The 27,873-nt window shown below is 43.0% G+C and overlaps 1 protein-coding gene across 2 annotated transcripts; it reads left to right on the forward strand.

Moving 5' to 3' along the window:
• The first annotated feature begins 4,220 nt into the window (after positions 1–4,220).
• On the forward strand, positions 4,221–26,297 carry acvr1ba (activin A receptor type 1Ba). Of its 2 annotated transcripts, XM_012866557.3 has the most exons (9): positions 4,226–4,460; positions 20,813–21,043; positions 21,160–21,420; positions 21,505–21,735; positions 21,847–22,014; positions 22,102–22,258; positions 23,524–23,648; positions 23,726–23,856; positions 25,510–26,297. In XM_012866557.3, exons 1-9 carry the CDS (start codon positions 4,397–4,399, stop codon positions 25,633–25,635), a joined length of 1,494 nt encoding a protein of 497 aa, XP_012722011.1. In that variant the 5' UTR covers positions 4,226–4,396; the 3' UTR covers positions 25,636–26,297. The 2 variants fall into 2 exon arrangements, with proteins under 2 accessions (XP_035993622.1, XP_012722011.1); XM_036137729.1 differs by having other exon boundaries at positions 4,221–4,460; positions 21,505–22,014.
• Positions 26,298–27,873: the final 1,576 nt, after the last annotated feature.

Here is a 27,873-nt window from a genome sequence, read left to right on the forward strand (position 1 = left end):
TCTGTCTGAGGGTTATTTTTAACTCTGCAGGAGGAGGACTGTTAGATATCAGAGGGTCCATACTCTCCATGGTAATGTGCAGAAACCTGTCTCGCTCCGTTGCTATTAGGTCCACTCTTGATTTGCTGGTTTTCACACTGGGATCATTGTCAGTGATTCCGTAGAGAGCTGGGAATATCTTTATGCGCCGAAGAATTGTGGAGATAAAACCCTGAAAGGCCTGAAAATGGAGGGAGACTAGATGAGACCATTCAGACAGAATGAGGCAGAAGGACACAGTGAACAACAAAATTATTTGTACAAGTTCCTCCTCTTTTGTCATGTTACAATCTAAAAACGTCAGCTTACCTCATCTGGATTTTAGGTAATAGACCATAAAGTAATGCATGGTTATAACGTGGAAATCATCCACGGATTACATTGTTTTTACAAAAAAAAAAAAAAGTTGAAACCTGTGACCTGCATTTTTGTTTTGCCTCCCTGAGTCAATGGCTGCATCTGAAACGGTCTAATTGGTAAGTGCGTCAGCGTTCGCCATGATAAGTGCTGTCCAGACAGTGCAGTCAGTAAGGAAGGAGGTAGGTAGGAAAGGAGCCTTTATGCTTTCTATCCTTGTTCCTTTAGCATAGGGAGCTTGTGATGTCTCTTACTGGCACTAAGGAGCTATAAGGCATCCCACAATCCTTTACCTGAGATGACACATAAGCGCAGTCATGGAAATTAACGACAATGTCCAAAGAGAAAAGTTCTCTTTCTGAAAGCTGTAGGCCCAGACTTAACTAGCATCATCCAGGATCCATCGTTTCCGTCGCGTAATGTCATATGAGTCAAAGGCTGTCCGAAATCGGCACAGCAGTCCGAAGCTCCTTTACTCCCCACGATAGAGTTCTTACTTTTGACCTCATTAAAAGTCAAGAAACAGGAGCTAGGGGATATAATTACAACATTTGAGCAGCCATTGCACCGTGGAACCGTTTTTCTGCTGCAATTACACACGCAGGTCACGGAGGGAAATGTCTGTACCAAGTTTGATCAGAATTTTTTTCCCTATAGCTCAGGTTCAGTCAGATTGGATAGTGAGCTGGACTTTTAAGAGGAGACACTAAGACTTGGATGTGCTTTCGTCTGAACCATTTCATAGTAAAGATAGCGATATGTTTAGGGTAACTGCCCTATAGGAAGCTGGGCTTCCCATTATCTATTTTCGCATCAACTCTCGCTGGTTACTTTAGCTCCACAGATGAAAATAAAGCCCACAGCATGATGCTGACTCCACCATGTCGCAGCCTGGTGACCATGTGTTCATTGTGATGTGCAGTGTGCTGTTTCCCACCACACAAAGACAATAAAGGTGGTCTGATTGGATTCATTTGATGAGAGTACCCTCTGTGTGGCCTGTGTCTCTTACACAAATTGAAGGTCTCGTCTGACTGGAGCCCCTTGTCTGATTTGATGATTTCTGAAGGCAGTTGGTTGCAATGGATTTTTTCCAAGGGTATTAGAGTAAAGGAGCTGACTATAAATGCACGCCGCACTGTTAAGTTCTTTCTCCTTAAGACATTTCGGTAGCCATGTATAGTTTTCTTTCATTTAACATGTACGTGTTGCTTTGCGAAGCTCTATCACGTTACACCCCCAAAGAAATCATCGACGTCCATGGTCGTAACATGATAAAATATGGAAAGATTCCAGGAGTGTTGATACTTTTGCAAGGCGCTGTAAAGCTGCTAGGGTTGCAGCTAAAGGACAGGTAGTGAAAGAGACAAATGTGCATCCACAAAAGCACCTGCCTAACGCCTTTTCAGCGCGATGCATTCACAGACAGATGTGGATGCATGAATCTGTGGCGTGCAGGCGGGCATAGGAAGAAGAAGCCTGAATGAAACGAGGCCAAACATCTCAGGGCTATGGCTTGTGATTTCAGATTAGCTTGAAGAGAAGAAACGGAATCACTCTTTTTTGTTTCCTTATTCAAACTAAATGTGAAAAGATCAGATGGTAAGAGATTAGAACCCTGCAGAACCTCAAACAAACTGAGAGATTTCATTCATAGCTGCGCACCGGTTTGTGCATCTACTTCCAACAAGCTTATCAGCACAGGAAGACCTGCTAAATGTTACAGTTTCAGGTATTCGCCTACAGCCCTACAAATGTTACGTGAGGAAATGTTTTGCTTTCAGGGCCACTCTCACTCTCGCCTCTTTCATTTGTGTAAGACAGCTACATCATATCTCACTTGTTCACCACACCAGTGGCTTTAAATCTTTATAAATCACACCATCCTCCTAAGTTTACAATGTTTGCCCTCGGTTGTTTATAACATGCTATATAATATATATAGAATATAATATATAAAATATACAGACAATCTGGTAAAAAGGCACCTGATGACAGGAAGAATAATTTTGCACCCTGATCAAACAGTTGCTACAAAGACAACAACAAAAATTAGCATTTTATGTCTATTCAGTAATTTACTACTTTTTGTATTCCAATTTCTGGTTTACTATTAAACAAGCCGGCATTTTATTGACTGGGCCAATACATCCGAGGACGGGTGAATGTAATGGAGATAGGACGTGTCCCAGAAAAAGGGAATAAAATGTCCTAAATCTGCCAAAGGAAATAAAAAGAAATAAAAAAAAAAAAACAAGTAGCCAGAAGAATAAAACAATGCCGGCACGGAACTGATACAACGTGATGAAAAATCCCTGAAACTTGAACCTTAAGAATCAGATGTAACGTAAAATGATGTCACAGAGACAAAAAAAAAGGGAGTAATGATCTTCTAATGATAAAAGGTATTTTTCATATCTTTCATAACAGATAGACCATTTCACCCACGGTGAATAAACAAAAACATAAAAGTAAATTTGAACTGAATCTCTACAAATAATAATTCAGAATTGAAAATTTGGCAACCATAGAATAACATCAACATAAATCCTGCTATTCTGTGGCACTGAGAGGAAGATAAGACCAGTTTGAGACTGAATCATCATCCAGACAGGCAGGGATGAATGAATGAGGACTGACCAGATGAAGGTCAGCTGTAGTCTTGGAGTGGCACAACAAAGCCTGCGTCTCAGGGAGAGAATCGTGGACTTCGACTTGTCCTCTCAAACCCCCAGTCAGTGGTAGACAGCCTCTCAGACGGAGCCTGGTTCTCTTCCTGTTAAAAGGTAATGGTTACTTTCCGTTGTCGCCCTATATGAGTGCTCAGGAGCAGGAACTGCAGCAAAGTCAGGGAACTGATCCGATCTTCCTGGGGTTCCTTATATAACCTTATACAAATGTGTGGATTAGAGCTGGGATTCACATCAATTAAAAAAATAGATTAAATTCCTAATCTATATCTATCTATCTATCTATCTATCTATCTATCTATCTATCTATCTCTCTCTCTCTCTCTCTATATATATATATATATATATATATATATATATATATATATATATGTGTGTGTGTGTGTGTGTGTGTGTGTGAAGCAAAATGTATTTAGATCTGTCTATACAACTGGACAGATGTGGTTTATATATATATATATATATATATATATATATATATATATATATATATATATATATATATATATATATATATATATAGATAGATAGATAGATAGATAGATAGATAGATAGATAGATAGATAGTCTACCAAGCAAAATGCATTTAGATAAAGTCTGCTATAAATTAGTGTGACATAAATAAACTGAACTGGATTAATGTAACACTGATATTTAACTAAAAACATTGAATACAAACAATTTGACCTACCTATACCTGCAAATAATATATAATAATAATAATAATAATAATAATAATAATAATAATAATAATAATAATAATAATAATAATAATAATAATAATCATCATCATATGGGTATTATATGATAATAATCAATAATATGGCGTCAAAGATAAAAATAGGGTCTGAGTGAGTTGTTTTTTCCGTAAGGTGGAGGAAGATGTTTGCGTTGACATCTGTCTGAGGCTGAATCATAACCCAGACAGGAAAACTAAAAGTCCCTCAGAACTGTTTCGTTTTGTGTCAATTTAAAAGGAAGGCTGTGAAAATCTCACTCTCGCTTGATAATGTGAGACTGGAGGGTCTGTAATTCAGCCATCGTTGTGTTTACCTCCCCCTGCACACACAGCCGTGACCTCGGACGCAGAGTGGGGGGAGAAGAAAAAGGAGGAGGAGGAGGAGGAGGAGGAGAGGGGACGTGCAGCAGGCAGCCCTCCCCCTTTAAACGCGTCACCGGCGGGGCTGGCTGGCTGCTATCTGGCGGTGTGGTGTGTGCGGTCGGACTGTGGTTGTGTTTCAGCTCCGGCCGCCTTGATAACGACACACTTCGGTCGCCTTTCGTCGCGTAGACATGGGAATTGAGAAGACATGGCTGTAAGACAGACGGCGCTAACGCTGCTGGCCCTGCTGGGGCTGGCGGCCGTCGGTGACGGTGAGTGTCGGAACACCTCTCCGGCTTTTTGTTGTTTGTCTCTCTGCGTGTTTTTTTGTTTTTTTCCCCCCTCTGGACTGGCCGCTGCCTGTTATGTCGCTGATGATCGTCATGGCGCTCTGTGGATCTGGGGATTTAGCTAGCCGGGCTAGCCGCGTCTGGCTAGCGGCCGCCGACCTCTAAGATCAGCGGCCGTCGCGTCGCGCGGACCCGGAGCCGCGCGGCTGTCTCGCTTCCGGCCGCCTGCTGCGGCTCGCGACCACTTCTGGAGCCGAAGCGGACTGTAAGGAGCACGCGGCGGCCGGATAAACCACAACAACAACATGGTGGAGCGGTGTGTGTGTGTGTGTTGTCGAGGCGCCAGGCTAACATCAGCTAGCCCGCCGTCTGAAGTTGACAAATAATAATAATGGCAACGCTCCTCTATGGCAGACGCTTCATTAATACGCGGCTTTATCTTGTATTATGAGCATATACAGAGATAACCCGAGCATAGTTCGTGTTTAAAGCCCGAGTTAATCTCTGTCCGCTCTGATATGCGGAGTTATTTACCAAACACCTTGCAGCCGGTGGCCTATTATAGCCTCTTATCAGGGTGTTGCTCGGCTTGTTGGTTAAACACGCACGATGTGGCCAAGCAGTGGAAAGTGCACGCAAAACCTTCCGATGGGAGCGTGGGGTTGTTTTCTGCCTTAAAATATGCGACCATCGAGGGTCCCGAGTGAGTCGGTGAGGGAGGAGGGGAGGGGGGGGGGGTCCCAGACAGAAGTCAGAGTTGAAGTTGGGTTCATTGTGATGGAAATGTGGAGTCTGGGGGCCTTTTCAGACGCCGGGCTGGTTTACCCCCCCCCCCTGCAGCACAAGCTGGAGCAGCTGATGCCTGCATGCCCCTCTGGACCACATCTACACGACCCTGACGCGCAGCATTACCATTCAGCCCAGACGCCTGCATTTTTCTGCAGATAATTGGCATATCGGGTTGTTTGGGGACCCACGCTGTGGCCCTGAATAAGATGAGGTTCACACAGGAGTAGTAAAAACATTGTCACGGGATTTTATGCTGCTGCTGCTGCTGCTGAAAAATGCACTGCAGTTAGTTAGGGACATTTATTTAGACATTTTGAGTTTAGTTCCCAGTTAAATAGTCCGCATTGGCTTCAAAGTAAACATGCTTGTCGACACGCATAATCTTATGCATTATTTATTTATTTTTTAAAAGCTTTTTTTTTCTTCTTTTTTTCCCCTGTGTGTCAAAAACAAATAACTGAAAAGCAAAGATCAGATATGTGGGTAAATGTTTACGCCAGCTGCAGCATTTTAAAAAAAGGAAATTCTGAGCTGATTTTATGTCTCTCACCTGAAATCACCATTACTATCCGATTTTGCAATGAAACATTCAAGATATAAAACCAAAAAAAAACAAACATATTTGGTTAACGTTCTGCTTTTTAGTTTTGTGCGCCGAGTGAATGTCGGTCATTTTACTTGCTATAGCCCCTTTTATTCCTCCAGAAGTGTCACGTCCTTTACTCGGGAAGGACGTTTTCATTTTTTCATAAACGCCAACACGCCACTTATACCGTCTAGAGAACAAAGCGCACCTTCAGCTCTTCCAGGTAGAAGTTGTTGAATTATGAGAGTGAGATAAGAATGCTTCAATTTTTGTATGAAAACCGGTACTTTGTATTCATTTTTTTTAATGTAGATGCTTAAAAACACAAATGAGTAAACTGCTTTTTGAATGAAAAAACATCTATTAATCTTCAGATAGATTTTGGGGGGGGGGTGTTTTAGTCTGACCAAAAATTGGAGAAAAGCACCTACTAATAATGCAATTCTAGGTATGTTTGTCTTTAGAAATTCTGAAAACTGCACCTTTCAGTAGCAAATGAAATGTTTTTCCTGTTTGAAAGAGCGAGCAGCGGTGTGATCACCAATCCAGACGGCCTGGTAATCGCCGCATGCCTACAAAGCCTGCTGATGTTAGTGTGGGCAACCTTTTAGTTGGATTGGCAGTTTTAGAACAGCCTTACCTTAATTAAGAGTGCTCCTTTTACTTTATACGGCAATCCTATACTTTTAGCTGGCTAATTTTAGCTTCCATTAAAGCCTCGGGGAAAGTGTAGGAGCCTTCTTTCAGGCAGCTGACCAGGCGTGTGCAGTCGCTACCTTACTCTCCAATCCCTTTTTTTGTTTTTTGTTTTAGGCAAATGCATTTTTCTTGCAACCACTAGATAAAAATGCAGACGGGGGTTCACTTCTGAACTCAAACGCCTAGATTGCAGTTTTGGAACCAATCTTTTCTGACCGTGGCGAGCCACAATGCAGATCGATTCGGCAAAGCGGACAGAAGGAAAAATAAAAAAAAGTAACCGTCAAGAATAGTCGAGCTATGTTGTCATCGTCTTTAAAAAAGCATGTGTCAGTTGAGTCACCCTTACAAGAATCATAAAATTGTTCCTCCCCCGCTCGGATGGATGAGGGCGCAGCACAGGAAGGCTCGGCTTGAAGGTAATTATCACACCTACGTGGCCCGTTGGCCCGGCCCACTCCGACCTCTAACATGGCCGCCGGGTGAGAAGGGGGGGGGGGGTAATCAGGCAGGACGACGGTGGCTAAGTTCTGCCTTTTAAGGAAGTTGCAAAGTGTAGTTTTGCACCCTTTTTTTTGTCTTAAGTGGCTGGATTTATGCAGAAGGCCCCAAAAAACCGGCCTAACCTGAAAGTCGCTGCAGGGAGAGAGCAAATATTTCAGGCATACATGTTTTTCTCTCTGCCTCTCTCTCTCTCTCTCTCTCTCTCTCTCTCTCTCTCTTACAGGTTTGGTATATTTGTCACGTGTTGTTGACTTCTTAGGGATTACCAACCTCTGGTGTTATGGGCATTACATGGCTGCGTGTCACAGTCGGTCTGTGTGAACCGAGCGCAGCAGCAAGGCGATACGTGCCGTCAGCTGCACCGCTGTGAGGCAGGGTGCGTCCCTCCTTTTCCCTCTGCTTTTTGTCTCGTTATTTAAAAAAAAAAAAAAACAAAGAAGGCGTCCCTGTGCTTTGTCGGGGTTTTAAGCCGTACTTCTAACCGAGGTCTCGCTACCTGCTCCCTCCGGCGTGCCGACTAATGGCGACGGCAGGCGTGTTGGTTTCCCTGCCGTCGGCTGATCTTTTGCTCTCACGGTTAGCCCCGCTATGCCGGAGTCTTGGCGTCCGTCGCCGTGTTTCTGTGTAAATCGTAGCGGGAAGAGGTCGGCCCGCAAACAGGTGCTGTTAAACGGCGAGCACGGTGAGCAGGGGTTGGTGTGGTAGTCGGGTGGGAACGTGTGCACACCTGCCCGCCGGGTCAGAGCCAAGAGAGTGTGTGCAGAGAAAAGAGGGAGACGTGGTGCTTTCAAAGGTGTGCGTCTGTCAAGGGAAGAAACTTCAGATAAGAAATTTATATTACCCCCTGGCTCAAGATAAAAAAAAAAAAAAAAAAAAAAAGAAAAGAAAAAAAAAAGCAGTTTTGGTTTTTTCACCCTCTCAAAGATCCTTAGATGTGTTGCTGGCTTTTAATCAAATGAATTTTGCTCTCTGTATAACATTTTTTTCCCCCCTTTCTTGGCTCAGACACCTTCTCCTTGGTGATCTGTGTTTACCAACAGTTTTGTCTATTGTGGCTCGGAGCCAGCCGGGGTCGGTGCGGGTCTGGGGCGGTCCAGTTTTCACTCGATAATCACCAGTATTGTTAACGACCTCCACCGGGCCCCGAGGCACGGGGGCCCTAATTGCTACGGCAGACAGCGTAGCCTCTTTCTGACCCAGCTCTGCCATTATTGACGTTCAACCACAGGGGATTTGCTGCCGAGTCCGAGCACGCCCACTTCTGTAGTTTTTTTTTTTTTTTTTTTTTTTTTAAGAAGTTTGTCTTTAATGGCTGCACACATGGGTTGTAAAAAGGTATTAAACATTTACCTGGCAAGTAATCTGTCGCTGTGGGAGTACGTCCCTGTGGACTTGGTGTCCGTTTATGTTTGTGACCCGTCGGCAAAAGCTGAAACCTGGTTTTCTGTAACTCGTCTTCCTGGCCGAGGTGTTGGGTTTGTTTTTGTTTCTTCTAGCTGCTGTTGGCATAAAGATTAGATGTGCCTTTGCTGGGTAATTTTCTCTTGGAATGTGTGCTGTCTAACACCCCCCCCCCCCAACCAACCACTTCCCTGTGTAGGTCTTGCTTTGGTTGGCTAGAGCTGCTTCTAATGTAACGTTTGATATTTTCTGACACCTCAGTAACATTAGCCTAAGTGTTTTCAGTTAGGGGGAGGGGGGGTCTAGCTTTAAATGCAGAATCTTTTTTCTGTATTCTTTTATTTATTTTTTGTGTGGTAATGCCAAATCTTATGGAGTCAGATTTCACAACTGTATGGTGTAGAAGATTTATGCAAATTGTGAAACAAAAGTACATTTCTTTAGAAGAGCTTCAAGAAGCAGATTAGTTGGAGGTGGTTTTCTTTTGGTTGCTATTCATTGCTTGGATTGCGGAACTATGTTTAAAGGATAACTCGCGCCCCAAACCAACTTTTTATTTTTTTTATTTTTTTGCCAATAAACTGTTAACATGGTTGTCTTATAGTACTTTCTACATATCCTGGTCTTTCTTTATTAGTTTGTTTGTTGAAATCCTGCTTTTGTGTCTCAGTGTGGCGCCCTCCTAGGGTCAAACGGAGGTCCTGCATTGAATTTCGACTTAACGTTGCTTTCTGTAATGTAGCGTAACGCTGATGTAGTGACGTCCGTAGCTCTGCCGCTGTGGGGTATAAAAGCAGCTCCGTCTTTAAGACCTCCTTGTTGTGCCTCCACAGCGAGCACTATTGCACTTTCCAAACTCTCTGACAACTTTCTTCTTCAAAAAGGCAACTAGAAACAAATCTACCAACTTTTTTTTATGCGTTACTGTTGAATTTACGTGAAGGGAACCAGTCGTCGTGCCGTTAGTGTCTTGAGGCAGCTGTGCGACCGCGGAGAAATCGGGGGAATCCTCCGCCTCCAAAAGACCGAACCGTGGCGTAAAAGACAGTATATTATAGGGTTGCAAAATCAATCGATGCCTCGATGCTTGAGAGCAACATAAAAAGGCCAGTAAAGCTCCTGTGTGTCTGACATAAGCTAGCGCTAGCCGTTATTAGCTGTGTGCATTCCCCCCCTCACCCTATTACTACAACTAGCGCCAGGATCAGCCAGTTTTCTGGGGGAAACTGGTTTCCGTTTGTAGATTTGACTGAAAATTTGTTGATTAGATTAGATTCAACTTTATTGTCATTACACAGGTACAGGTACAAGGCAATGAAATGCAGTTTAGGTCTAACCAGAAGTGCAATAGCAGCAAGTGCAGGATAAATAATGGTTCCATATGTACAGGACATGGGTTATTACTGAATAAATATAGAGATGGATACTATTATAAACAGAATTTTACTAATAGATTTGTCCTATGAGTATAATATATAGATAACTAGTATTGTGAACTAAATTTAGCTGGATATGTACCGAACATAATATACAGGTGGATATTACTAGCTTCAAGAAGCTAGTAATTTTCAACTGAAATGCATGCCGAGGCGAGTTGATCGATTGACCCGATATCGGATTTGACCCAATATCTACAATTCCTCGTTGTCAAATTGTTGATTAGTGGGTCAAATTCTGGAAGTCTGTGTTTTTATTTTTTTCAAATGTCAATAAATGAATAACATTTTAAACTTCAGTTTTCAGTCTTTAAACCCATCGTCCAACAGCATGAACCAAGAGATTCCCTTTGATTTGATGATAATCAGGTTGCATAAATTCGTATAATTCTTTTTTTGATTCATCACTACTTCTGTCAAAGAACCTCAACCACGTTCTTTCTCTGGTGTGTTATCAACTAGTCAGATCTCAAAGTCAAACAGAAAGTCTACATCGGTCTGGAACAACCTGCTCGATACGATTCTGGCTGCTTTTTTTTTTTTTAAGTTACAGCCGAGTTAAGATTACTTTAAGCATCTCTAGTTCCGTCGAATTTTAACCAGGCTACCCTTTAAATCATCCTGTTTTTTTTCCTATTATTTTTAGGTGAATGTAACGGAGCAGCGTTGAGGTTTGCTAGACGTTTTTTTTTTGTCAGTTTTATGGTAGATGCATTGATTCAATATGCGTTGGCATTACGGTTGCAACTTTGATCAATGTGAGCGCCTGCAGACGGTCCAGAGCGAGTCTTTGATCCCATCCAGGAGGACAGACAGACAGACAGACAGACAGACAGACAGGATGGGACGTAGCCTGCGGGGTGTGGGCTGGTGGGGATGGTGGAAGCAGCTTCAGCCCCAGAGACTTCACTTTAGAGTCAGATCGGTAATCTGACCCCGAGATGCAGACAAAGGTAATGACTTTCCTCCTTCCCCTAGCATTGATTAGGACACAGTTGCGGCGTGTGCGCGCCTGTGTGTTTCACCCTGTGTGTGTGTGTGTGTGTGTGTGTGTGTGTGTGTGTGTGTGTGTGTGTGTGTGTGTGTGTGTGTGTTGCACTCGCTCTGTCTGGTGGCGTCTGCATGTCTTGATCAGCTCTCAGTCTGGTATCTGTATGGATCTAATTTCAGCCAGTGCATTTTGGTAATGGTGCTCTCCTCTCTGTACACAAGCACACGCTTTCACCCCACCCCCCCTCCCTCCCTCCAAAGAAAACGCACTGCGTTTGCGTAACCTGCTGCCAGCCGCCCAGGGAAGTTCTGTGCATCCTCGCCAGCCTCTCTGAAGTTCCCCTTCTCTCAAACTTCAGCCGCGTTTGTTGGGCTTGTTCCGCGTGAGTAACGCTGGACAACGGAGGAAGGCCGTCGGCGAGGTTAATGGGTGAAACTGCTGAGTGGAGTTTGTTTTTTTTGTGTCAGCTCCCAGAATGATGTTCATGTCAGTGATGTTTTATTAATCCCTTCCTCGCAGTGTTTGCCGTTTCCTGCCTCAACACGAACGGAATGATAGGAACTCCACACACTAGCAAGCTCAAAGGAAAAAAGGGGGGGGGGGGTTGTGCTCTGAGCTCCTTGTTTTCCTCCACGGTTCCCTTTTCCTGCTCCGTCCCGTAAGTCAAAGTCTAGACTGGGTTTTAATGACAGTCGCAGCTGGTCACTTGTGCAGACCTCAATAGCAGCTGGGGGGGGGCAAATGGGCTCCAGCCCGCCTCTGTCTGGCCGCCAAACATTGGGGTTTGTTGCTGGTAACCCCAGTCTCTCCCCTTTGCTCCGCCCCCTCCGGCCTCCTGCTGCAGGACTACAATCCCCCCCCCCCCCCCACACACACACACACCCCCACTGCACTGGGCTTTGTTCCTGCAGGGCCAGTCCAATCCCTCCTCATGTCGCCTTAATCTCCACACAAAGGACCAGTGTAAGAGACCACCAGTTATGTGGGTATGAGAGCAAGGTTGGCTGAAACCACACGTACCCGACTTTGGCTCAGATCTGCGTGTTTTCAGGTCCTGGAACGGGGCTTTCAGCTGCAGCTTTGTAACACTTTTTATGCCCACGATCACAGCGAGACACGCAGAGCACCGTGCAAACCGTGTGGCACGGCGATGGCGGCTGGTGGTCCAGACGGCGGCGTTGTTGTTGTGATCTAGAGTCTTCACTTTTGCATAGAAAATGCGCAGATCAGAGATTTTTTTTTTTTTTTTTGGTCAGTTTCTGATCAATGGTCTGGTTAAGCTTTCTTTCTGGTTGTGATTTCTACAGCTTTGCATACCAGAATCCCACTACTTCCTGGATTAATTAAAAATCTTATCAATAAAATATCAATGTGCATTTTTTTTCCCAAGAACAGCCTGAAGATATAAAACTCCCATTACCGAAACACTACAAAATACCAAAATACTGTGAAAATCTTCCAGGTTATGGCACAGATGTTTACAATATCACAAGATGTCCTCTTTTTTTTTTTTCTACATGATTTCTGAAAACAACATGGTTTCCAACTTAATACGTGAGCAGAAAAGCTCTAACTTACTGCTGCGGGCTAAATTGTTGATCCTTCTATACTTTTAGCTAGGTGCAGGACCTTTTCAGCACACCGTGAACAGGCTGTGCTGCACAGCTAAATGTAGTTAAATATGACTTCAGACATTAAAGCGCTTTTACATGGTTGCCAATGATGGCCTCCTTTAGCATCTTAAATCAGCGGTTAGCGTGCTTGGTGCGCTTTACGTGGTTCTGATTAGTAGCTGTAAACCTTTTTGTTTGCAGTCCCTGTAGATTCAGACCATTTAACCAAGTCCAGAACGTCCAGTGATCGATAGAATTGGACTTCTCAAAATGAATAAAACAAAGCAAGTTTGGTATAAAAATGTCTTGCATAGGGATCCCACAGACACGTTTTTGTTTTCTTTTGACTCGATCAATTAATCTTATTTTTAATCTAAATCATTATTCATATCTACATTCATCTGCGATGAACTTTAAAATTTTTGCATGTCACAAAACTCAATAGAAATGGCCAACTCCTGCATGGTAAAATGGATTACGCCCTTTTTATGTATCTGCAAACAGAACTTCCTGATTAATCAGAATGTGAAAAGGCTTCAGTTCAGTCATCAGTGCAATACCAGGGAAATAAGAAAATTACCTTGATTTAAAATAGACATATTCAATAAATTAGAATATGCATTTCTATGAGGCTTGTTTGTCACATTAAAAGTACCTTTTGTAAAACAAAAAAAAACATTTAAGCAGGTTTTAATGAGTCTTTTCATTAAGCCCACATTCCTGCATGAATTTTATTTATTTATTTATTGCTTTTTTTAAATTAGTCTGACAATATTTTAATCTTAAATGTTGTGTTTTTATTAGGTGGAGCTGCAGTTTTTTAATTATCAATAGAAAAGAAGGCTTTTAAACATCCTTAGTCTGTGTGAAGCTGTATAATGTTTCCCTTACTGAATTGAGTTACTGAAATAAATTAACTTTCCTGTGATGTTTTTGACTTATTGTATATGATTGTAGATTAATGAAATATGTGACATGAAAAATTACATGTCTGTTAATTCAGTGACTTGTGAGATTCAGTTGTTTTGTTTTTTTTTAAGCCTGGCTCATTTTAGATGTCAGCATTATCTGCACAGTTAAGTGATTTTTAAAATAGGGGGGAAGAACTTAAACACGCAGGCACAGAGCCGAGCACTTAACCAAGTGTCTAGCTTACATTTAAGGGGGAAAAAAGGTAGCTGGAAGAAAACTCTCCTACACTGCAAAAAGGAAACTAAAAGTAGGTAAAATCCTCTTGAAATTAGTATATTTTTCATTGATTTGAGCTGGTAAATCAGACTATTAGTCAATGGAATGAGATTTTTGCACTTAAAATAAGATAATGGAGATGAATTGTTCTCATTTTAAGTGCAATATGTCTAATCATCTTATTCTATGGGTAGAAATTCTCATTCCATTGGCAAATAGTGTTATTTAGCTGCTGAAATCAAGGAAAAATATACATGTTTTAAGACAATTTTACTTACTTTTAGTTCCCTTTTTGCAGTGTTACCTCACGGGGCATTCAGGGGCTTTTAAAAAGTCTTTACTAATTTTCCTTTTGTAACTGCTTCACCAGCAGACCCTGGATCTGTTTGTCTAGCCGCTCATACTAGTTTGGCAGTTTGAGACCGGTTCATTTGGCTGCAATCAGACGCCCGACCATGCCGCATGGAGAACGTGTGCCTGGGCAGTTTTGCTCTGTACAAAAGGATCTCTAAAGAGGATTTCTAAATCGTGTGATTGACCTCAAGAAATTAAGACTGCGGCTGGCATCAAAGTAAAAGGGTCGCATCAATAAACTGGAAACCTGTATTTATATGGCAGGAGCCTCAATTTTAAACCTTTTTAGCGATTCTCCGCAATTATTAGAAAATGGCTAACTCTTCCTGCAGCAACAGCTTTTGCACTGAAAAAGTCATCATCAGGATGCGTAGAATGCTCCATTAATTGAACTAAAAAATTTTTTACTTTCCTGCTAGCCAATCGCTGACCAGGACAGGAGTGACATCACTTGCATCTCTCCTCTTGGAGGTCGTGTCTTAGATCTGGAGAAATCTTGTCTGGAGAAATCTTGTAATTTTGTCTAGAGCTGCAATAGGTTGGTAGACTTGATAAAACTGTGGCCTTTACTGGAAAATTTGGAGAAGCATGCCTTGGATGTAGCTCTCTGCTGCGCTACATCCCTCTCCGCACAAGGAAAGCTGCCGTGCGGCTTCGATGTTTACCCTCAGGTTATTTCAGGCTCTTTTCGCTTGCTTTTCGTCATCAGTCTTCTTCTTCTTCTGTTTTACACGTCTTTGCTTTCGGGGCACCAGTTTTCCAGTAACTTTAGGTTGTTTTGCCCCATTAGCTTAGCAATCCTGAGCTTGAACGATGGTACGCGCTGTGCAGGGGAGGAGTGTGAGCAGCGTACGCCACAAAGACATTCCTCTTGGCTCTGATTGGTTGTTTCTGACCGGGAGCGGTACATTTCTATAAGTGGCTGCAAGGACACTGGGAGGAGCCAGAGGATTATCTGTCTCATATTCTACTGTGAAGACATAGTGATAGTTTTAACAAATGTGTGAGAAATAAAAAAATAGAAAAATTCTAAAAGTTGCCTACTGCAGCTTTAACATGATTTGTCAGTAACTAAGCAGTATTCATGAATTGATGCAAAAGCTACCAGCTCTTCCAGAAAGCCAAACCATAGGGCTCTTGGTGTTTTTTTTTAAATTGGAAGCAGACTGCGCATGTTGTAATCACACAGTAGGATTTAGAGGAAGGAGGGGAAAAAATGTGTAACCACAAACCAAAACCTTGGTAGGCCACAAACCATCTATGGCCTGTTCAGGAAGTAAATGTGCATGTTTTAGCCATGTTTGGTTTTCTCTCTGAGCTTCTGTCTACATGTCTGGGAACAATCTGTCTTGCCACAGTGACTCTCCAGTGAAAGACGCGCAGGCCGACTGGGTTTAGATCACCGGGTTCCTCCCAGATCGCTGCCGATGATTTACCGCCGTCCATGGATGTCGCATGTTTCATATGAGCTGCATCACTGTCAAACCGACAGCTGTTGCCTTTAATGAGTCTTTTGAGGCGAAGTATTTGCTCATAAAGCTGTTTCCTTTTTTATCAGTGCGGCTCTGGGGGGGGATGGATTGATCAAACGCATCTTTTCTGAATGCTGTAGTAAATAATTAATGTGTTCCACGGAAAACCAGTAAACAGGGGAAGAAGACCGCCAACTCCTCTTGTTTTTTTTTGTTTTTTTTAAACCCGCTGCTTATATTTCCATGGTACAATTTATTTAGCTGAATAGTTTTGCTCCATCAGTGCTGGAAATCGGAGTGACGCGACTTGTTTTTCAGCCATTATCCGCCGCGGCCTGCTTCACCTCCTGTAATCTGCAGGAAATTCCTTCTACACGCAAACTTCACCCGGTCTGGTCGCACTTCAGGCCCCGGAGTTCCTGCATCTTTCCCACATATCGCCCGATGAATAACACTCGTTCTCATTAACGCACCGATGTCTGGCAGATGGGGGGGGGGGGGATATTACGAAACCTCCCTCCAATGTTCCACATTTCCAGTCGCTATCGGTGAACAAGCAGGGACACATCAGCTCTCTGCATCAAAGAGAGAGCTCCAACTCGCAAACCTCTCCTTTTGGGAGGGTTACTATAGGGAGTTACTTAATGATGACACAATCAGGGTGTGATTGACAAACGTTCAGCCTAATGTGTTGGTCATTATATTTGCCCGTCGGATAACCTAACTTTAAAAATAAAAATAAAAAAACACTGCTTCATGGTATTGTTACACAATCATATGTAATATATCCAAATCTGGGTCCCAGTGAGGCTCATTTGTCAGATTTTAAATGTTCCTTTTGAGGCAATTATTAAACATACTTTTCATTAAGCCCCCAGTTCTGTATTTATTATTTTATTTTATGGGTTTGATGTTATATTCTTACCTTAAATGTCATGTTTTCCATTATATGTAAGCCAAAAATGATTATTAGCAGAAATAATGGTTTTTAAATATCACTGTGATAAATTAATTTATATAATAAGGTAATTGGGCTTCTGAAACAAATGGACTTTTTGATAACATTCTAATTCAGTCAATTATGACTGTATTTACACAAACAAGGGTTAATTGCACAATTTAAAGCAACAATTATTCCCCCTGCTGCTAAAATAACACGACATATTAGATATTACATTTAGTTGTATATTTCAAGGCCTTTGTTTGGAGAATGCTTTTCTCCTTCTGCTCCTCCTTTTTATAGAGCGAGGCCCGTCTAAAACGCTGACATTGGCTGGTTAACCAGTGGGGCTCAGCTGCTTAGGCCTGGTTCACACGACAACATAATTATCCCGATTTTTTATTTATTTTTTTGACCCGCTCTGTCTTTTCTGACGACCTTAAGCACGACTAGATTATCGGGATGGCTCTTAAAATAATCCTGTGAGATATTTCTGCCATGTGCGGTATGAGATAATAAACTGACTGTCCGCTCGGAGGGACGTGGGGACCGCTCCAACCTTAAATCAGGGATATTCAACATGTTGGGTTATCTTATCCTGATTCCCTAGCGCGTGTGTGTGATGTTCCCCTTTCGCCTCTCCTTTAACCAATTTATTTAAATTTATTTTGTCTGGGTTTTTTCTCTCTGTCAAAGTGGGGGGGGGGGGGGGGTGCTGCGCCCTCTGACCACTCTTTAGGATCTCATTTAAAGACGTCTAAACGTCAGAGGTTGTGAAATGTCAGGAATTTTTCTAACTGGAAACCTTCCAAGGGCAATTAAGGGGAAACAAACCTGCCATTCAAAAAGCGAAGGTTTCTCCTTTTTGAATGTGCATTGTGATTGTGGTTGAGGACAGTCCCTTATTCCTTACCTGCACATAGCTTCCTCTTTGTTTCAGGGCTGTTGAAGCCACGCCCCCCAACACGCACGGCGCAGATCATTTCCTGACTCTGGGACTATTGAAGCCACGTTTGAGTCCCTGGGCTACACACTGCGATGCAAATTTAATAGGTTATAGCTACGTTTACATGGACAAACATAAAGGGCCAATCGGGAAATTGTAATCTGTTTATGCCGATTGATGATCCGATCAACGTGCACGTAAACGCTTGTCAGGCTCAAGTTACTCCGAATGTGGCAAACTGACCCTTGTGCGCATGTGGGCCCGACGTAAACGTGACGTATTTCCGCATTGATAAACCTTTCTATTGGAATAACTAAAAGAGCTCAAAGTTGTTTCTTACTCTGTAACGTTTCAACCGTAATTAGAACATCGTGCAAGTCTAGACAGAAGAACTCTAATAATACTGCTTTGTTTACTATTTTTGGTTGTTCAGCAAAGACGGAAGTACTTCTTTTGTTTTTTTTTGTCTGTTTTTGGGGGAATTTGCTAACTGCGCATGTCAGAGTGGTTCTGTTCTGAATAAAGCTGGGTGCATATACACACATTATGATCGGATTAATTGATTGTGTGCCCATTTAAACGGCACAATCTGATTATTTCATCCGAATACATTTTAATCCGATCATGACATTTTGTGCATGTAAACATAGATATTGGTTGGTTAAATCTATTCAAAGGATGGTATTAACTATCTGGATGGATGTCTGCCTGCCCACGGAGCATTTTTCTCCATCTCCACATATGATGCAATGTTTTTTATTCTTCTACATTACCCCTAATTTCCTGTAAATCCACATAACTGGCGTGAAACGTTTGTAATCTGAAGCATTTCCTGAACTCCCCAGGCAAAACGTTACGTCAGGCGTTTCTGGAAAATAAAAAAATTCCCCTAAAACTTTTAAATGGACATTTTTTTTGCTCTAACAATTTGACTTAAAATCTGTTTTTTGTGACCTTGACTTTTCTACCTTGATAGCAGGAACCAACCTATGCCTGCTGCTGGATGATGAAGTTACTGAAAAGTAAGACAATCTTAGACTTGGTTCAAAGGGAACATCAATGAGCTCATGGAGTCAGCGTAAAACACAGGATTAGTGAAGCCTTGCCACTCTTAAACCCTCTTTTTTCTTCTTCTTCTGCTGCTGCTGGGCCAGACATTGTCAGCCAACACACTGAGGCCTGTTTTTGTTGGGAGACGAAGGATTGAAATTCCTCGGCCCTTTGTGGATTGTCCGCTGCTGTTTTTAGGGGATTGTTTTTAGTCTGCAGGGATTTTTGGGCTAAGCCTTTATTTCTTCCAAGGAGCCTTCTGGGCCTGTCGTCGTGTTGTGTTTTTTTTTTTTCTTTTTTTCTCACATTTAAAGGGAAAAGCTACTCATGCCGTCCGGTAAGCGGGTTATTTTGTGCTTCGAGGTTGCGGAATCACTCGGAGGAAGCCCTTGGGCCTGACCTTACCTAAATGAGAAGCATGTGTGCCGTGAGTCCAAATCACATTTCTCTCCAAATCTAATCAGTTTGTGGGCCCGTTAGTTGGCTGGGAACCTCGCAAAGCCACGTTCTTTGTTTTGGATGTTGCAGACTCTCTGGCCTTGAACTTGATTTGACAGCGCGGCCCACCTTTTTAAGTTTTACCGTGGCAGTAGGTCCGCTGCATTTAACAGAACCCTTATTAACCCGAACAGAGTCGGCTTTATGCGTCACGATGAGAAAGACTTTCTGCTGCGTCGGGGATTTGGCGTAGGCCCTCTTCTCTCCTGTTGGGTTTCACTTTGTGTGTCCCTCTGGGCGGGTCTGTCTCCGCTCTGCGTGTTTGGGTTCATCTGCAGTGAGAGATCCGATTTCAGGGCCGCCGGGGCCGTCTGGCTGCTGCTGCTGCTGATGAAGATGATCTACACATCATGAAATGCCCACAATTGAACGGGGGCCCACTCAAGTCGTTTGTGTTCAGACTGCGGGGCGAGCTCGCCCCCTGCTGGGTAAACGATGCAAAGGGCCTTGGTGGGGAAAAGTTACCATCGCCGCAGTTTGTCTAAAAGAAATCTCCAAAATCATGCATGCCCTTCATGGTAATCTATAAATATTAATTTTTTTCTTATATAATAAAAAAATAAAAAATCGGCTGACACCAATAAACGTTTCAAGACTCCAAACCAAGATGTTAACGTCCTCATAAACCAGAAAGTTACAGCCTTCACAATCCAAATCCTTTTTTTTATTCTTTTTGCTTCGCTGTACTTAAAATCCTTTCTAAAGGGTTTTGTAGCTCACGATGCGTTTTTATTGAGAACTGTTGAATATTTCAAAACTGCATTGCAATTGATAGTTTCAAAACTAAAAAATAAGCTATATATATATATATATATACTGGGTGCGATTTGCCGGGGGGGGATTTACCCCCCCCTCTGTTTGTGACGTCCCCCCCTCTGGTCATTCATGTTTTATCCCTGGGGGGATACATTCCACTCCTAAACAGTCTCATTCAGGGTATTAAGCTCCTGCCCAGTTGCAAGCAAAGTGTAAGACTGGAATGACCTGGAAATTTAAAACCTTTTTCCAGGCTTAAACTGTATGAATATGGATAGAAACAGCAAGCAAAAATATTGTTGTTGGTGTGAAAGCTCAGAATTAGATGTGTCAGAGAGAGAGTGAAAAAATGAACAATAAAACTTATGACTTTATTGAAATGTAAATGTTTTATTTATTTATATGTATATGCCTAATACCATGTCTATCTTTGTTTAAGAGGCAACAAAAATATATCGGCAGGTATTTATTTTCAAATTTATTTACACATTGTGTACACATCAGGGCGCCATGGTTAGTCATTTAGCCAGACAGCATGCAGGCCACATAATCTTGTTGTTATGTTCATTTATAAAACACTTGAAATGACCCCCCCCCCCCCTCTGGTTTTTTGCAAATCGCACAATAAATATATATATACACACACACACAGAAAATTAAGAAAGCACATTGTTTTCAGCCTTGTGGCGCTAGCATAAAATATCTGAATCATGAAAAACTTTCTCTCTTGTGCAGCTATCTAAAACGTATAATTTTTGATAAGTTACTCCACAACATTACTGCCAGCAGTAATGAGGAGCCGCTGTGGACAGAGCCGCAGGTATGAGAGCCCTGACCCCCGGAGCAGGCTGAGCGTTGGCCAGAATCAACCAAGAGGCTCAAAGTAGCTCTAGAGGAGCTGTAGAAATCTGCAGCTCAGGTGAGAGACTCTGTCAGATGTGCTCTCCATTAACCCGGCCTTTAATCAGACAGAAGGACTCCGCAGGTTTTCATTTGCAAAAGGAGTTTGAAAACTATGTTCAAATGCCATATGTTGAGGTTTGTGGCCGTGACAAGATGATGGTGGTGGTCTGTATCTAAATAAGTGATGTGCGTCTGTGTTTCCCTGCAGCTTTACGCTGTAACTGCACAGAGTGCGAGGAGACGGGCGAGTGCGAGACAGATGGCGTCTGCATCGTCTCGATATTCAACGACAAGAATAAGGGGATCGAACTGCTCATGCGCAACTGCATCGGCCACGACAAGATGGCGCCCCCCATCCTGTGTAAGGGCGCCGAGGGCGTCTACAACGTCCACTGCTGCGCCGTGGATTACTGCAACAGCGTCGAGCTGAAGGTTCCAGGTGAGCCCGCCGACATCAGGCATCCTTTCTCTGTGCCGTCTGCTGCCTCCGTGGTGACGGGTTTTAATTCCAGCGTTCTCCTTTCTGTCGTCCTCGCCCTTCTGTTCTCGCCGCAGCCCTACCGAAGAGCGGGAACTGGTCGACCTCGGGGAACTCCTGGGGCCCGGTGGAGCTGGTCGCGGTGATAGCGGGGCCGGTGTTCCTGCTGTGCGTGCTGCTGATGGTGGGGGTGTTCCTCTTCCAGTACCACCAGAGGGCCTACAGCCACAGACAGAGGCTGGAGGTGGAGGACCCCTCCTGCGACCACCTGTACTTGGCCAAGGACAAAACCCTGCAAGATCTCATCTACGACATGTCCACCTCAGGATCTGGTTCTGGTCAGTACGCGCAGGGCTGCACTGCCTTTTTGATTTTGGTTTTAAAGTTGTCTCACGTGAGCGTGTCCGTGCTGCGCCCTGCAGGGCTGCCCCTCTTCGTGCAGCGGACGGTGGCCAGGACGATCGTGCTGCAGGAGATTATAGGAAAGGGACGCTTCGGGGAGGTCTGGCGGGGGAAGTGGAGAGGCGGAGACGTTGCAGTGAAGATCTTCTCCTCCAGAGAGGAGCGCTCCTGGTTCAGAGAGGCGGAAATCTACCAGACAATCATGCTCCGGCACGAAAACATCCTAGGGTTCATTGCTGCGGACAATAAAGGTTGGTTCTATTCACCTTTTATTTATTTTTTAAACTCTGAGAAACTTAAAGAAGCTAAAGCGTTTAGCTGCCCAGTAAAAGGATTCATTAAGTTTTCCCATTTTGCTTTAGACAACGGCACGTGGACACAGCTGTGGCTGGTGTCGGACTATCACGAGCACGGATCTCTCTTCGACTACTTGAACCGCTACTCGGTCACCATCGAGGGCATGATCAAGCTGGCCCTCTCCGCTGCCAGCGGCCTGGCGCACCTTCACATGGAGATCCTCGGCACTCAGGGTGAGGTTAACCGTCCTCTTCGGCTCGCCGGCCGGTCCCATACAGCCCAGCGTGAACGCGACTCTTCTTATTACGTTTCTCCTGCAGGTAAGCCAGGCATTGCTCATCGGGACCTGAAGTCTAAGAACATCCTGGTTAAGAAGAACGGCACCTGTGCTATAGCTGACCTGGGGCTGGCAGTCCGCCACGAGTCCATCACAGACACCATTGATATAGCGCCGAACCAGCGCGTGGGCACTAAGAGGTAACCGTTTCCACTGCGTCCAAAATCATGTTGCCGATTGCCGTTTAAATCATAATGTTGAGAATTATGACTTGAATCAATCTGTCCACATGTTTTTTTTTTTTTCCAGGTATTATATTAAAAGCTCAGCCTCTGTTAATCTAGCTGCCATCCATTCATGGTGAATGTTTGTATTTATATATTAAGCCTTTTAAGACCTAAGCCTCAAAAGCTCCGCCTGGATTGTTTTGCTTATTTTAACGGTACAAAGGCCATTAAATGTCCCATGAGTAAATAATTTTGCCCATTTTTCCTATAACAACTGGAACTTTCAAGATCTACCACTTTTTTTTTTTTTTTTTTACAACTCAGTCTATTAATAGTTTTATCAGTTTGAAAAGAAAAAACAAAAGTTGGTTTTAGAGGTTTAGTGATAAAAGAAACACAATAGAGTTATATAATGAAATGATGTTGCCTAAACTAGATATTTAGAGGGTATTGAAAATACTTAAAACACAACATTTACAGTCCTTGTTTGGAAAGTGAAGAAACATTCAAAAAGAGGTCTCTGTCTATCTGTCTGTCAACTCCAGCGATCCTCACTGAAAGACAAAACTAAGGATATTCAGCTGGAAATGCACACATGATTTAGGCTAACGAATCCCAGATACGCATGTAATAAGCTGTCTTACTGATTGGTAGGCTAAAATCACAATTTGACATAAAAACGCTGAGTTACACATAAGATGTGATATACAAAGTAAAAAATAACACCATATAGCTTCATTCTGCTAAATGAAGCTCTCGTTTCATTGAGAGTTCAGCTTGGAGATTCAATCGCTCAAGCGTTGCCTTTCTCCACCAGAAGCTGCTCTTTCAACTTCTTATGTTGGTTTAAAAGTCCTTTCTGAACCTCTGTGTTGGTTTTCCTACCCTCTGTGACCGTCTCTCAGATATTTTCTCGTTATCTCCGCTCTGTAAAAAGGCGGAGATGAAGAGGACTGTGTGCCAGAAGTTTTCACAGGTCTCCTGCAACAGCGGGACTGAAATGACCGTAATAACTTGATTATTGGCTGTGAAGCGCAATGTCTCCCTTAGTATGACATTACGGTTCGGCAAAGATGGCTTATAAAAAAGTGTCTGTGACGACAGGTCAGGTGCTAAAGGGTTAAGAACTCTGATTCTGGGAACGTTCACAGCAAAACCTGCCAGGAATCCAGGATTTTTAAGGATAACAATCAGAATAGTTAATTCTCAACTCTTTTGCTCCCTTTGAACCCGTCCAGGTATATGGCTCCAGAAGTCTTGGACGAAACCATCAACATGAAACACTTTGATTCCTTCAAGTGTGCCGACATTTATGCGCTGGGCCTGGTGTACTGGGAGATCGCACGCCGCTGCAACACAGGAGGTAGGACCGGGCCTCTATGGGACCGGAGCAGAAACAGGAATGAAGAGACTAAGGCAGCTCTTGGCTCTGTCCTGCAGGTATTCACGAGGACTACCAGCTGCCCTACTACGACCTGGTGCCCTCCGACCCGTCCATAGAGGAGATGAGGAAGGTGGTTTGTGACCAGAAGCTGAGGCCCAATGTGCCCAACTGGTGGCAGAGCTACGAGGTATTTGATTCTGCATCTTTGAAGGTTGTCCAAAAATGGTAGCAGGCTGTTTTAGGAAGAGAGTTGGGTTTAAAGTAGGGCTGTCAATCGATTAAAAAAATTAATCTAATTAATTACATACTCTGTAATTAATTAATCTAAATTAATCGCATATAATTTTTGCTGTGAAAGTATTTACATTTTTAAATTCAAATGATTCAATGAATAATCAGCATTAGATACATTAAAGACAAACTGAACTAAACAGACACCAATGTCAAACTGAACTCACGTCAACAGGAGACATTAACTGCAATAATAATAAAAAAGATAACCTGAATTTACAGATGTCAACATATTCCATATTCCAATCTCCTTTTTAGGCTAATTATACATAATTTAGACCTAGTGCTGTTTTAACAAACAAGCATTTTATTAGTTGTTATCTCTTAATCTGATGTATTTCTGATGTTTGGCACTTTGTTTTACCTCGTGTTAAAGTGCTCTTTAAATAATGATGACAATCATGATGATTGTGATCAGAATAAACTTTTGCATCACCTCCCAGAAGCTGGAAACAAAAGAGACAAAAACATTTTTCACAGCTCACTTAGTAACTCTAATATTTTAGTCTAAATACTTTAGCCTAAATATTTTAGGCTAAAATATTACACTTTTTATTTGTTTTTCTTCAATCCCTCAGTGATGTTTAGTAATTTCTGCCAAAGGCTGTTAATTTTTTTTAAATTAATCGAAATTAACGCCCTAGTTTAAAGCTGCAGTAGGTAACTTGTATGAATGTATCTTTGTTTTGTGAAAACTAGCAATATGACCTGACAGTAAAATATGAGACGAATAATCTGTGGGGGGGGGGGGGGGAATCAAGCTCCTCTTGCTCCTCCCAGTGGTCCTAGAAGCAGAAATGGCCCGCTCCCGGTCAGAAACGACCAATCAGAGTCAGGAGGAATGCCTGGCTCTGATTGGTCGTTCAAGATTGCCGGTTGGCTGCAGTAGGTAACTTGTATAAATGTATCGTTCTTTTGTGAAAACTATCACTATGACCTGACAGTAAAATATGCTCCCGGTAAGAAACAACCAATCAGAGTCAGGAGGAATGCCTGGCTCTGATTGGTCGTTGAAGTTCAAGACAGCTGCTGGGACAAATGGTGGAGAAACAACCTGCTTTACTGGAAAACTTTTCTGAGCAGGTGCCACTCCAGAAATGGGCAAAGACGGGGGGGGGGGGGGGGGGGGGGGGTGCTAGGTCCACGGTTTTCTCAAAGCTCCCTACTGCAGTGTTAAGCCATTTGCAAAACTGGTTGGCTTTAAGGTCAATAAAATGTAGGACAAATATACGTTTTTACTGAAACTCAAAAACAGCAAAGACCACTTTTATGATCATAAAACAGTGAAAATTTAACTGCCTTATCAGCCTGACAAATCAATTAAAATGTCCTTTTTTAGTAAGGCTACTGTTGGATGTTTTCCACGTTGATGCTTAAAAGGTAACCTGTGTGTTTTTAACCTCGAGGATCCAGTTTGACGCAGATATTAAAAGTTTTTAAATTAATTTAGACGAACGGACATTTTATTCCTGGCATGAGCGCTCGGGTTACGGCGGAACGGGGGGGGGGGGGTTAAAAAAAACCTGACGTGTCTCCTCTCGCCGTGCAGTCGCTGCGTGTGATGGGGAAGATCATGCGGGAGTGCTGGTACGCCAACGGAGCGGCCCGACTGACGGCCCTGCGCATCAAGAAGACTCTGTCTCAGCTCAGCGTGGAGGAGGACGTCAAGATGTGAGGCGGCGGAGGGCGAGGCGCGCTAAGAGACGCACAACCCGACCACTTTCCCATAGGAAAACAAAACACTACAGACAGACTGCAAATGGAGACGAAACAACAAAAAAACAACAACAACAACCCTGCCAGTTTTGAAGCCACACTCCAAGTTGTGACAAGGCCTACCTCACCTTTTTAGCCAGAACTACTGAAAGTCACCCATCCCTCTTCCCCCCCCCCACCTCCTGAACCACAGGCCACACTACCACTGTTAATAGCATACACTCAACCTCCTTTCATCTACCAGGGCAGGAATTACTGTACAGTGACTTTTTAAATTTTTACCTGTTTGGTTCAGTGACGGATGTAAAAGTTTTCCGGTGGAGCTTCTTTCATGATATTTTTATTTTTTTTACGTTTCAGAAGTAACGCTCCGGTTGTTTTATTTTATTTTTTTTGCAATATCTCACCGTCGTCGTCGTGTGTGAGGGAGAGGACTGGGGGGCTGAAGTACTGTTTCTATTTATGCGTTTGTGTGTAAAAGGTGGCTGGATGTCGAGCGTGCTTCAAAGACAGCGTCCTCTACATAAAGGCCGTAGTTTTCGTTTATAGAGGAAAATCTGTCATTTTGAAACGAAGCACGAACAGCCAGATTGTTTAATTTAATCCACTTGAATATGATGCGAAAAGACATGACAGGGGAAACCAGATGTTTGCGCCCGTTGTGGGAAAAGACGTAACCGTTTAGTTTCCTCGATATCTGACGACGAGACTAAACCTTTCCTGTTTTTAGGACTTTTTTTTTTTTTTTGCAAAGTGCCAAAATATTGAGATGAATCAAGTTTTTTTTTTTTTTTTTTTTTTTTTTTTTTTTTTTTTTTTAAGCAAGCAAGCTTTTATACAAATTGAGAAAGCCCACATTACGATGATGATGATGATGAGGGGTTTGAAAGCTTCCCACAAGGCGACGCCCCAAACATGGAAAAATCCGAACGACATCGGCAAAGATCTCAGGAAGAGAGTCGTGCACCTCGGCGGTCTGAAGGTGCCGCTCTCATCTGCTCTAATAACGGTAGGCAAGTGAACCCCCTGGGTTTTCTACTCAGGGAGTAGACTGGTTCTACTTGCTGTGTTCAGGTCCAAAATATACAAATCAACCTCAGAACAAAAGTCTGTTGCCTTCTGATGATGCTGGTGAGAGAGCGTCGTCGCCCATTGGTTCAATAATGAGAGGAGCTGCCTTGCTCTCAGGTACAAAGTCCCCCCTGCAGACGGGAGGAGGAGGAATCGGCCAAAGGAATGACGCTGAAAATGTTTAACCGTTAAAGGTTATTAAAATTTTTATTTTTATTTCTCAATATTCTTGCATTTAGCAATAAGGAAGAACTGCCCTGACCCAGGAGAAGGCGAACGGTTACGTCTCAGTGCAGCAGCGTGCGTAAACATCTGGTCTAGACTGTAGTTGCACTCCACCTGCAGGTATCGCGTTGTTAATGGGATGTGGTCCAGTCCTGGATTTCTGGATTTAGTTTGAAACGTGGCAGGGATTATGTTTCGGGATGGTTTTTACCGTTTTTTTGTTTTTATTTATTTGTTTATAGCCGTTTTCTTTTCTTTTTTTTTTTTCTTTTTATTTCATGTTGATGAACACTGTGAGATGAGACGCGACGAACCCAGAGTGTGGACGTTGATCCGAACGCGCGGTGCTCAGTCTGAATATGAATGTAGCCGTTAAGCCAGACGGCGCCAGGCGGTGACTTTGTGCACTCTGAGCAAATAAGAGGTGTATGAAATGGCAATGAAACGTTTTTTTTTTTGTTTTTTTTTTATTGTGTTAAGAGGTCATAATGGCTTTTCTCCTTACTTTGACATTAGACACTACTGATTATGGGTACATGTGATTTATTTGTATATAAAACATGCATTTTTTTTTCTTCTCCTTTTTAAATGCCTCTGCTCCAGTGTGACATAAAGACGTTGAATTTTGACCGGATGGTACTCTGACAGAGCTCTTGTTTTAACCTGTCTGCATGGTTTTTAACTGTGCTAACACATATTAATTGCTGGAGTTTTTGTTTTTATTTTATCCCCCATCCCTCCCACTTGCTCCTCTCGTGGCAACTTGGTGGTACTACTGATCCTTTTTTCTCCTTGCATATACCCGTTTTCCCCGGGGGTGACATCTCCTGCTCATCTTGACACTGGAATACGTAAGAGCGTCGTGTTAATCTGCGATACTGCCACTGGCTCTTGTGCGACC

Source organism: Fundulus heteroclitus, chromosome 1 (genome assembly GCF_011125445.2).
Source record: "Fundulus heteroclitus isolate FHET01 chromosome 1, MU-UCD_Fhet_4.1, whole genome shotgun sequence".
Classification (NCBI taxonomy): Eukaryota; Metazoa; Chordata; class Actinopteri; order Cyprinodontiformes; family Fundulidae; genus Fundulus; species Fundulus heteroclitus.